The sequence below is a fragment of the Muntiacus reevesi genome, chromosome 10 (assembly GCF_963930625.1).
Source record: "Muntiacus reevesi chromosome 10, mMunRee1.1, whole genome shotgun sequence".
Lineage (NCBI taxonomy): Eukaryota > Metazoa > Chordata > Mammalia > Artiodactyla > Cervidae > Muntiacus > Muntiacus reevesi.
This window is the reverse complement of record NC_089258.1, coordinates 49,863,186-49,875,307: the sequence shown is the minus strand read 5'-3', so window position 1 is coordinate 49,875,307 and position 12,122 is coordinate 49,863,186. Positions and strand designations below refer to the sequence as shown.

Here is a 12,122-nt window from a genome sequence, read left to right as displayed (position 1 = left end):
CACACACACACGGTATTAGGAAATGGGGCCAGTAAGATTTATCTTAGGTTTCAAAGTGACCTCTCTATTATTACTTAAGGATAAAACAAAATGTAAAGCTATGACCACTACACAGACCACTGCAGACACGTGGTCCAAAATGACCCCAAAGCTCTGAAGTAGCCCTGTTTGAACAAGGTGTGTCTGTGTGTGTCTCTGTGTACACACACACACACACACACACACACACACACACACACACACGTGGTCCAAAATGACCCCAAAGCTCTGAAGTAGCCCTGTTTGAACAAGGTGTGTCTGTGTGTGTCTCTGTGTACACACACACACACACACACACACACACACACACGTGGTCCAAAATGACCCCAAAGCTCTGAAGTAGCCCTGTTTGAACAAGGTGTGTCTGTGTGTGTCTCTGTGTACACACACACACACACACACACACACACACACACACACACACACACACACACACACACACACACACGGTATTAGGAAATGGGGCCAGTAAGATTTATCTTAGGTTTCAAAGTGACCTCTCTATTATTACTTAAGGATAAAACAAAATGTAATTTTTCTACATGTGCACCTATCTGTCCAAGAGATCTTATTTCTTCATCTGAACACCAAAACCAATACAGTCATTTTGAAACATTGCATAAGTTTGGTTACATATTTTGGGGAAAAAGTACTCACTCAGTACATGTATGCAAGACCAATTTTTCAGTACGAATATAACTCAACAGGTCAAGAACGGGGTAAATGGTGTCCAAAGTCCAATCTGAACTACTGATGTGTTCTGGCAAAATAAAACCAGAGTCTCTAAATAAAAGGATTAAAACTTGTTCACTCAAATTTTAACTTGTGTGATTGATTCTTTTCTGGTCAATGCTAACTACCTCTTTATTTTCTAGATCCTAGTCAGGTCCCGATACCAAACCACCAGCAATCTCTTTCTTTTTTAAATTCAGGATGGCTAGTACTTTTTTTTAAGCCTTTTTAAAAAATCAATACAAATGAAAATACCAAATAAAATAGTAGATTTTAAATTATACTACCAACTAAATACATACCTTTGATGAAGTCAATACCAATAGGAAGGGCTTTTTCAGGTTCTTGACTTAGCAAGTAATACTTTATAGTTTCAAATATTTTGCCATCGGCATGGGCTGTCTCAGCTAACTGCATACATTCTTCTACTGTGGGTAGCTTGCACTAGAAAAGAATTGGTTTGATGACAATGCTACTAATATTTATAGGAATAAAAGCAATAGTATTAATATAAGTGCTAAGTATTTCCAATATACCTGGTATGTTTCTCTAATTAAAGTTGCTGAAAATGGATGCAAATGAAATAATCTGTACCGGGAGCATACATTTATGTTAATATCGTTAAGCTCTAATAACAATAAATATGATATTATCTAATGAGTCAATACTTTTAAACACACAAACACCCAATAAAAAAGGTGGAAGAAAATTGTCCTGATTGTGATAATGGGATTAGTACCCACAAATGTCATTTAGCAGGAATACTGAAATTAGTTATTTTAGAACAAATATACTCACCAGTGTCAAAAATTATATTAAATGCAGAAAACACAAAAGGTAATGCTTATGTGTCCTCTACACGGTAACTAACTTTCACTTGACCTTGAGACACAGCAACTTTATTTTGAGCAGGAAGGCAAAAAAGGACAAGCTCTTTAAAGCTTTTTTTTTTTTTTTTAGCTTTGACATTCTGAAATGCCATGAAGTGGAGATTCGAGCCTATAAAATTATATTAGTGTAAAATGAAAAGCAACGGTTTTTCAAATAATCTTTTCAAATAATTTTTCTGTTAAAACTGAGAATCTACTCCTCCTTCACGGAAGTTCTGCTTCCAAAACGTGGGTGGGGATTAATTTACCTTTCATGTAAACTTTTGATATGTTCATGATTTTTGAAGCACGGGTGTAAGAGTGTGTTGGTTTGCTTCTAAGCGAGGCTACATAGCTTACTGCCCTGTCTCGCTAATCTTTGCAAACAGTGATGCAGAAACATCTGTGTCGCGATGGAAGGTGATGTGGTTCCTCCACAAGGTCAGACGTCTCCTTTGAGATCTGTCACTCTCATCCCTTCTCTTTTTTTAATATCCCCTTAAGACTTCTCTTTTTTTAATATCCCCTTAAGGCTTCCTCAGATAGTAAAGCATCTGCCTACAATGTGGGAGACCCGGGTTCAATCGTGGGTCGGGAAGATCTCCTGGAGAAGGAAATGGCAACCCACTCCAGTATTCTTGCCTGGAAAATCCCATGGACAGAGGAACCTGGTAGGCTACAGTCCATGGGGTTGCAAAGAGTTGGACACGCCTGGGCGACTTCACTTTCACTTTAAGTTACTAAGATTGTTTATTTATTAATGCATTTATTCAATAGTTTCATATTTTTTGCTGTTTAAAAATTAACTAAATGGAATTAAAAAAAAAATTGACTTACTTGGCTGCGCCAGGTCTCAGCTGTGGCCTTTGGGATCTAGTTCCGTGACCAGGGATCAAGCCCAGGCCTCCTGTTTTGGGAGCATGGAGTCTTGGCCACTTGATCACCAGGAAAGTCTCAAATGGAATATTTTAGATCCCTCAATCTCTCAAAAAATTTACAAACTAAATTACAAGTGCTCATGTGTACGTGACACTTCATCTGACACTCCCCACCTATATTCCCTGAAAGCCAGTTATTTGCTGAGCAACTACTAGGTGACAGGAACTGTGCCTGGTTAGACAGAAGAAACATTTTTTCACTTTGCTACATGCTCTGAGAGCAGAGGGAGTTAAAGAACAGGCCCCACCGAAATTGCATTCTGACACAGAATGTGCAAAGAGCAGGCTGATCATTCCTGCAATTCTTACCCTATCTTAAAATTCTCAAAGCTATATAACTTAATATTTAAATATAATTTTTAGAGGAGTTGCTTGGTGGCCTAATGGATTCCAGGCATTTACTACTGTGGCCCTGGGTTCAATCCCTGGTTGGGGAACTGAGATCCCCCAAGCTGTGCATTGTGGCTGAATATATATATAAATACACACACACACACATATATGGATTTTTAGTCTTGTGAAATTCTCCAGTTATTAACACCTTTACACATATAACTAGTCTTTCTAAAGAGTTATTAATGAAGTCTGATCCAAGAGTCCAATTATACCCTTTCAGAATGTATGATAAAAAGAGCAGGTGAACACTGTTATAAAACTATGTTCACATATGATTTTCAAAATGAAAATCACATGGTGTGTACACGGTTTAATAATATGCTTTTTATTTTACTGTTCTATAGCCATTCATCAATAAAAACAGAACTTCATCATTTTTTAACAGATTAGTAGCACTGACACATAGAAATGTACCATAATTAATACAATCTCCCTGTTGCTGAATATTTTGATCACTTTTGTATGTAATCTTGATAGATTCCTATATTCTGTAATGGAGCATTTATAAAAAGCACTTTAGAATAAGCATGCAAATTTCATTATACTTCAGTAATTCTTTTCAAGATCCTAAACTATTTTTTAAAAGTTAGCATGCATGTGTGCATGCCAAGTCGCTCCAGCTGTTTCCCACTCTCTGCGACTCTATGGACCGTACCCGGCCAGGCTTCTCTGTCCACGGGACTCCCTAGGTGTGGGTACCTTAGGATGCAAAGGGCTTGCAGTGGGCAGCTACATGAGTTGACGTTTTCACTTCAACATTAACCAATTATGGCAAGTTCCCTACCTTCTCTGAGTTCACCTTCTTTATAAATTAGGAACAGCATCCCCTGCTTTTTCAGGGTTTTGTGAGACTTGAGTCAATAGCCAACAGATGTGAAAATTTAGAATAGCTCCCCAAAATACAGTAGAAATTCAATCAATGCTTCATGTTGCTGTTATAATTTTTGCTGTCTTTATAAGAGGATCCTGAAAGGATCATCTGTTTGTTTCTCTGCAAGAATTTCTATTTGACCAAACCTAAAACTACTAACGAGATCACAGCACGACATTCCAAATGGGAACACGGAGGATTGCCAGCATACCTTCTCATGAAGGTCATTTCTCTCTTCCGTACACCCTGGGTAGAAAGCGCAGAGTCTGACTAACTGAAGTTCACTGTCCGGAGTCATGAGGAGAAGGTCAGTCGCCAGATTCCTATTCACATGACAAAAGGGGAAACTTCAATGAGGAAAAAACTGAGAAACAACATTTTAGAACGCTTTCAAAGGAAGGAGAGTCTCCCGTGCCTTCCTATTTACATAGAGTACTGATTTTCTACGTAATTATGAAACTCCTCTAAATGCAGATTACAGAAACCAAAGGGCACGAAGGAAAACTAGATAATACCTGTATCCAACGGATGGAAAGCTAAAGAGAAAATAAATTTGAATATCATGAATATGTGATGAAAGCCAAGAAAAGGCGAACTTTCACAAGTGTAAAAGCAAAAAAGAAGTGTTCTTGGTTTATGAAAGCATATTCTCTTAAGATAATCCAGCTATCTTAATTACTGTGTTTTAAATTTGTGGAGCTCTACAAATAGCTGAGGATTATACACTTCACCTGGAGATAAGCCTGATCCACGTATTTCAGCGTATGCACTTGATCCTGGTTTCTGGTACACACACCTATGGCTGCATAAAGGAAGGGCTCTTGTAGGGAGTTAAGAAGAAACAGAAGTTTGCTTTCTATTAAAAGCATCCCCTGTGGCTCAGCAGTAAAGACTGCCTGCAATGCAGGAGCCACAGGAGACATGAATTCAGTCCATGGGGCAGGAAGATTACCTGGAGGAGCGCATGGCAGCCCACTCCAGTATTCTTGTCTGGAGAATCCCATGGACAGAGGAACCTGGTGGGCTACAGGCCACGGGGTTGCAAAGAGTCAGACACAATTGAACTACTAAGCATGCACGCAACACAGGATGTATGCTCAGTTGAGAGATCTCTAATCCTCTTCAAAACTTACTATTTATGGCTTGCTCCTTTTTCAGTGTTTAGAAAGAAGTAGTCACATTTTATTTGAAAGAGATGATGACTTCTAGCATAGAGTCAGTTACCTTTGTGGGTAAGCTGTCTGAATTAGACCTCACACTCTGGTTGGGTCTGAGGCAGTAGGGGACTGGGTCCTCAGGAGGGACAGTCAGTGTTAAGATACATTCGCATCTGATGCTGAGAGTGGGGTACCACTCAGTTCTACGGGGGCAGGGAGCTCTTACGTCACTGTGAGATACGCATCAATTTTAGAGTAACTCTAAGAGTATCGATTCACTCTGAAGTCCCCAGACCCAACAGGAAAGAAGAGTGGGAAGCACTGCTCTCTTTCTGACGTGGCTGTAGTCAGCTCAATGTCTGTGTTCCCCCAGGAGCCCTAAGTTGACATCTAACCCCCAATGTGATGGTATTAGGAGGCAGAATCTTTGGGAGGTTGCAGTGTCATGAAGGCAGAGCCCCGAGAAAAGGGGTTAGTGGCCTGATAAAGGAGGCCACGGGGAGTTTCCTAACCCTTTTCTCCATGTGGGCACAGCAAAAACAGCCGGTATGAACCAGGAAGCCCGCTCTTATCAGACACCAAATCTGCCAGTTTATCTTGAACTTCTCTCTCTCCAGAACCGTGAATAATAAATTTCTCTTGTTTATAGGCCACCCAGTCTGTGGTATTTTACACTAAGATAGTAGCTAAGAGTACAAACTATAAAGCCAATTTATGTAACTTGTAGTTTTGGTCATAAAATTTACTGATACCAACAAGTCTCAGTAAATTTATGCTACTGTTGGGCATCCAGTGAATTGCATATGCAGGGACAGCAGTGTCGTTAGCTGTGATCATCACCATCATTGTCCTCTGTACTGTTCAGCAGTGGCGTCTGCATCAGTCACTGTTCTGACTGGGGTGTGTGTGCAGGCAGTGCAGAGAAGTGAAGTCCTGACGAGCAAGTTCATTTAAAATTTCTCAAGGTTCTAAGTATTTTGGGGAAAGAGAAGACAGAAGTCTAAAATCATCTTTATTCAACAAGCCCCTGTTGAGAGACAGTACTGTCTCCATCATCAATGAAGCATCGTCTCCAATGAGGCATGGTCCGCCCTAGGAACCAGGCTCTGAGATATGAGGGGGAACTGCTCTGAGCTTCAGCCTCCCCGGGTCTTTCCCAGGTTTAACTCTTAACAGCAGAGCTCCCCAACCTCTGGGATCTAATGCCTGATGATCTGAGGTGCAGCTGATTAATAATAATAGAAATAAAGTACATAATAAATGTAGTATGCTTCAATCATCCCAAAACCACCTCCCCACTTCCGGTGTGTGGAAAAATTGTCTTCCACGAAACTGGTCCCTGGTGCCAAAAGGTTGGAGACTTGTCTTAAAGCATCACCCAAGTTGATTACAAGTGTATAGTCATACCATCTTTGCTATTACTCTCCATTAGAAAAGACACTTTATTTTCTAAACCTCCAACTAATACACAAGATCCAGGAAGAATGAGCGTAGATATGTAGAATTTCCAATGTGGGAATGTGCGGTCCTGATAATCTTAGGAAGTGCATGTCTATTGTTTAACGATGCTTTATGTGCTTGAAATATCACGAATTAGAACTGGGTTACTTCACAATAAGTGATGGTAGATTTCATTATATGCTCGCAGTAGTTCTTACTATTAATTCATATTCGTAGCACCACTTCCTTCACAATCTTATGTTTTATTTAAAAAGGAGACATTTAAAAATGCAATATTTTTAAATGTGATATTTAAAAATATTGCATTTTTAAAACATCACATGCAACTTATATTTAAAAATGCATTTCATCACTATGAAACTATTCTTTAACTTTAGAAATGCTCACCACATACATACATACATACATACATACATACATACATACATATATATAATGGAATATTACTCAGACATAAAAAGGAGTGAAATTAGGTCATTTGTGGTGATGTGGTTGGATCTAGTCTGTCATACACAGTTGAAGTAAGTTAGAAAGAGAAAAACAAACATCACATATTTTAATGCATATATGTGGAATGTAGAAAAATGACAAAGGTGAATCTATTTCCAGGGCAGGAATAGAGACAAAGACACAGAGAATGGACTTGGGGACACAGCAGGGGAAGGAAAGAGTGGCACTGATGTACACTTCCATGCATAAAGCAGCGTGTGGGAAGCTGCCGTGTAACACAGGGAGCTCCGCTCGGGGCTCTGTGATGACCTAGAGGGGTGGTGGGATGGGGGTCCAAGGGGAGAGGATGCACGTATGCATGTAGCCGATTCACTTCCCGGTACAGCAGAAACTATTAATTACATAATACTGTAGAACCATCACGCTCCCAATTAGAAAAGAAGAACGCTCACCACGCTGGGATCATCATGCACTTCCTCGCCAGTAACTCCAGGGCATAGTGGGTTGCGGGTGCTGCAGGCTCTCCCAGCACGGTGCCCACACAGACAGCCAGCTCCAGCTCGTTTCCACGAATCAGGTACGCCATAGCCAGCTTGCTCAATGAGAAAATAACGTCTCCAGTTTCACAGGGGATCGGCAGGATCATCACTCCCCGCCAAGCTCACAAAGCAGATCAAGTTGTATTAACCTGTAGCCGATTATTCTTGTAAAATAGTGAGTGTGATATTTCTATAATGTTCTTGTCCCTTCTCCAGGGGATCTTCCCGACCCAGGGACTGAACCCAGGTCCCCCAAATTGCAGGCAGATTCTTTACCATCTGAGCCACCAGGAAAGCCCATAGGGTACTTAGGCAAGGGCAACGACAATTTCCAGGTGGGAAAGCTGGTAAAGGGATATAGAGTAACTTTTATAATTTAAGACTTTTGAACCTTTGCTTACATTTTGGGGATTAATTAACAACAGTCTGTCTGCAATCGCCTCAACATGTCCTTCAGTCCCTCGGAAAAAAAGTAAATTCTCAGAATCTTCCTCAATAGTGTACAGTGATTATCAATTATCCCTTAAGGTCAATATATCTAAGGATACATGCAAAGTAGAGCCGATATCTTTACTTAATGGTTTGCCCATGACATTAGTGGGCTGAATGAAAAAATAGCTTAAAAACATAACTTGCAAAGAACATGCTAAACTGTTTATAAACAACTGCTTTCAAAAGTCAGAGAGTCTGAGTTCCAGGCCAGTGATTTTTGCCTTCCCACGCTAGTGCTTCTCATATATGATAAAAACTTAGAGTAAGGTTGTCACAAATATGTATCTTGTGATAAAAATTTAAAAATAGGTGAATAAAAGATTTCATAATTTGCAGAGCTAACCTGTGTTTATTGGGTATGGAGTAGCTCAGGCTTGGAAAGCATGCAAAACCAGGTCTTACACAGAAAGACCGCATTTTTCCCCCTCAAACATCACGACACACATGAGCCACCTTGAAATGTACCTCGATATTGTCCACAGCCAGGTGGCAACAGGCGGCTAGAACTGCTCGGCCATCCTGAAAATACCATTCTGCCAGCTCTCTGCAGGCTTCCTGCCGCAGTCTAGGAAGAAAAAGCGCACGTATTCAATATAAACACACGGACTCCATCATGAAAGTGAATGGATGCTCTTTTATAATAAGCTGATTAAGGGATCAAACACGATTTAATTGTATATCCCTGGTTTAGCTATAGAGATCGATTTGGGGGTAAAAATCAGGAAAGCAGTCTTTCTTAGTAGATGAGCTGACGAACCACCTGAACCACCTCCCTCTCCCAATTTTTCCTCTTTTCAGAAAAGCCTAATTTTAAGAATTTCTTATCCTACACTGGATAATTTATGCCTCAGCTATGGGGGCAATTAACATGAAAGGAATTACAGGTTGAAAATTTATGTGGAGATGGGAACAAGGGTAGTGTATGTTGCTAACAGATCATTAAATGCCAAGTTTCGAAATGGCAGGGGATAGCAGCAAAGGACCAGGAAGGAATATGTCAGTCTTAATACGCTTAACGTTTTGTGATCATTTTTCACTTGATGAGTGTCCTAAAAGTTTAAATATCCTATTTTCTGGAGCAATGATAGGAGCAAAGAGAAGACGCAGAGAAAGGCAGATTATTATATTTGAAAAAGGTCAAAAGGCTGGAGAAGCCTAATTTCTATTCCTTTTAAAAACATAAGTATTTTGATTTTTTTTTAGAGTTAAAAAAAAAAAGTTTACTGGATTACAGTTGATTTATAACATTGTGTAGTTTAGCAAAGCGAATCACCGACACACATACACACACCCACTCTTCCTTAAGATTCTTTCCCCGTACAGGTCATTACATGAGGATTGAGTAAAGTTCCCTGTGCTATACAGTGGGTCCTTATCAGTTATCTGATTTATATATACTAGTGTGTGTGTGTCAAGAGGCCCGGATGTCATTCTAGATGCTGGACACCGGGGTCCTGGATTGTGAGTGATGTCAGGGAGATGCTATCCACACTGAGTCTATGGTGAAACATTCACAAACAGCACATTTTATTTTCACTGCCTCTCCCCCCTAGCAGGTTTGATCAGAGTTTCAAGGATTTAGGTGCTTTATAAGCAATTACTGTACTGAAATGCAGTTTGCTTTTCTGAAAGCTATGTAAGATATGTGCAGGCTGTGTCTACATGCCTGACTTTTCCCTCCTCATCCAGGGGCAGATGTTGTGATGAAACAGACTGCAGTGAGAAATGCAGTTGAGGACACGGGACAGCCAAGTGGTCTGTGTACAAGGAAGGAGGACCTCAAAAGCCTCTAAAGGGAAACAAGCCACAAAAAATATCAACTCCAAGCCAAGGATGAGTCGCTCACTCGTTGAAGTCTTCCTTGTAGATATCATCAGAAAAAGAAGGTCCTTTGGGTGTCGAAACATGGAAGGTCTGCATATTCCCCTCACAAGCAGCCTGGAATTTAATGCGATCTTTGGTTAATCTTTAGCTGTTGATAATAGACCAACTTAAGAATATTATTTTGAACAAAGTATATTCAAACCATGTTCGAAACTTATACTACAATTTGGAGATACCCTTAGAATTTGGAAAACAAACCAACAAACCCATAAATTACACTCTATCAACATGAAGCATCAAGTTTCCTTCAAAGAGTTGTTCAAGTGTATACAATGTTCAGCAAAACAGACCCCATCAGAATTCAGAGATGCTTGTGTGTTTAAAGATCTAAAAGAAACTCCCTGTGATCAGAGCAAAAGGCAGGGTGGTGGAAATGTCCAAAAAAGGCGGCCAGGATATGGGCAGAAGTCAAGGCACCTACAACCTTATCAATCACCTGAACACGACCACCCCCCTCCCAAACACGCCCCCACAAAGCTGGGCAGCCCACTTAAGTTACATGTTTTTACCTGTGCAACAAGCAGAGCTTCTTTAAGCTGACCTCTTGACATAAAAAAATGGACTAATTTTTTCACATCACCAACGGCTATGCAGTACGGAACGACGTCATCCTTATCTTCCTGGATTAACTGATCAGCTCTCCTAATAAAGTAACAAGGTTTTTTATGAAACCCTAATTTCAAGGTTCTCAGCTGGACTCAGATTTTCTGAAATGCTGAAAATATCTAAAATTTGACCACCATTCCCAAAGACTTGGCTTTATAATCACATCATTATTGGAGGATAAAACTTTTCTGAAGCAATACTATAGGCACTTGTTTCTTCCAGAAAACATTATAGATTTTCCTATTTTAAAGGCACTGAACAGGTCTTAAATCGATATACTTATCTACTAAAGTGAGGAATATATCTTTCTGAAAATAAGTTGTTACCTACACATGTATGATGGAATACCTACTCTCAACTGGATTAATGTCTACTTTATTAAAGACAGAGAATTTTAAATGTCTTCATGGCACTGTAATGAATGGAGAAACTCTAAATTCAAGTAGCCTAAAATCATTAAAAAGGATAATTCAAGAACACAGATATTGATAGTAAAATGCAAAACACTGTTACTGCCTCAAGCAGGGTAGTTTAAAGAAAAATAATGTTCCAGATATTTGAGGAGGAGAGGGGACCTGAGTTTGGAGATTATGGAGGATATACACATGTCTGACTGTCTCTTTCTCTCTCTGTGTGTCCATCACTGTCTGTCTGTCTCTCTTTTCCTGTTTTTGGTCCCACTTTCTCAACAACCAACCTCACTAACCCTACTCTCAATGTTTAACCTTAGTTTTGTTGAAAACTAATCTGGCATATTTAATCTATGCTGGCATTTGCATTAAAATACATTTCAATTGCCAATCTCTGGGTGGGTACAGTAGACACTTTTCATATGGTCTGCCTTCCCTGGTGGCTCAGATGGTAAAGAACCTGCCTGCAACACAGGAGACCTGGGTTCGATCCCCGAGTCGGCAAGATCCCCTGGAGAAGGAAATGGCAACCCACTCCAGTATTGTTGCCTGGAGAATTCCATGCACACAGGAGCCTGGCGGGCTACAGCCACAGGTTTGCAGAGTCGGACATGACTGAGCGACTAACGGATCACTGTTAACAGTTTCCAGTTCCTGGCGTTTTTCCCAACAACAAGGCTTTCACCATCTGACTCTGACTTGCCTCTTACAGCTGTTAAGAAACAACACGCTCTTCCTGGACATTTGTAAGTTGGACTGAGAGACTGCCTATCAATCTCTGTGAATGGCTGAATCCATAAAACATAAACTTGGGAGTTGAAGGGAGATGATTTTCTGGCCACCACGTGAACTAAGGAGCAGAGAAAATCAGGCAGGTTGAAACAAAATTGTTTCGTGACATAAATATCCTCTGCTAACTCGACTTTATTAAGGTCTCAGTGGGAGCAAGGACTTTACAATTGTTCAGTGAGGGTACATGAACTGAGAATCACTCAGGATTCTTAGAGCTTAGGATAAGGAGCCTGCAGTCTGAGGGCTGGAGCCAGCCTATTGCTTCACTTATTTGGGGCGAGTAGTTGATGGAAACGGTTCCCTTTCCCTTGGTTAATGTGTTAATCCCCCTGGATTTCAGGCTTAGTCTCTGATTGATTTTATTGGTACATGTGAGTCACAGCTGAATTTTTTCTAAACCATGAAACGAAAACCAAATGCTTCATTTTTAATGCCAGAAACAAGGCAATTACTCAGTAAACAATACTCGTCAGTAACTGGCACGTA

At 40.2% G+C, this 12,122-nt stretch overlaps 1 protein-coding gene across 6 annotated transcripts in view; it reads right to left on the bottom strand.

The window, feature by feature from the left end:
• The window catches only part of WDR17 (WD repeat domain 17), a 64,329-nt gene that overhangs the window by 5,387 nt on the left and 46,820 nt on the right, over positions 1 to 12,122 (bottom strand). For all 6 annotated transcript variants that reach the window (XM_065947286.1, XM_065947290.1, XM_065947289.1 and 3 more), the window contains 7 exons: positions 10,338 to 10,470; positions 9,791 to 9,882; positions 8,410 to 8,509; positions 7,366 to 7,505; positions 4,057 to 4,168; positions 1,074 to 1,215; positions 697 to 799 (listed from right to left, as the gene is read on the bottom strand). In XM_065947286.1, the coding sequence (XP_065803358.1) occupies positions 697 to 799; positions 1,074 to 1,215; positions 4,057 to 4,168; positions 7,366 to 7,505; positions 8,410 to 8,509; positions 9,791 to 9,882; positions 10,338 to 10,470 (822 nt within the window). The remainder of the gene's footprint in view (positions 1 to 696; positions 800 to 1,073; positions 1,216 to 4,056; positions 4,169 to 7,365; positions 7,506 to 8,409; positions 8,510 to 9,790; positions 9,883 to 10,337; positions 10,471 to 12,122) is intronic.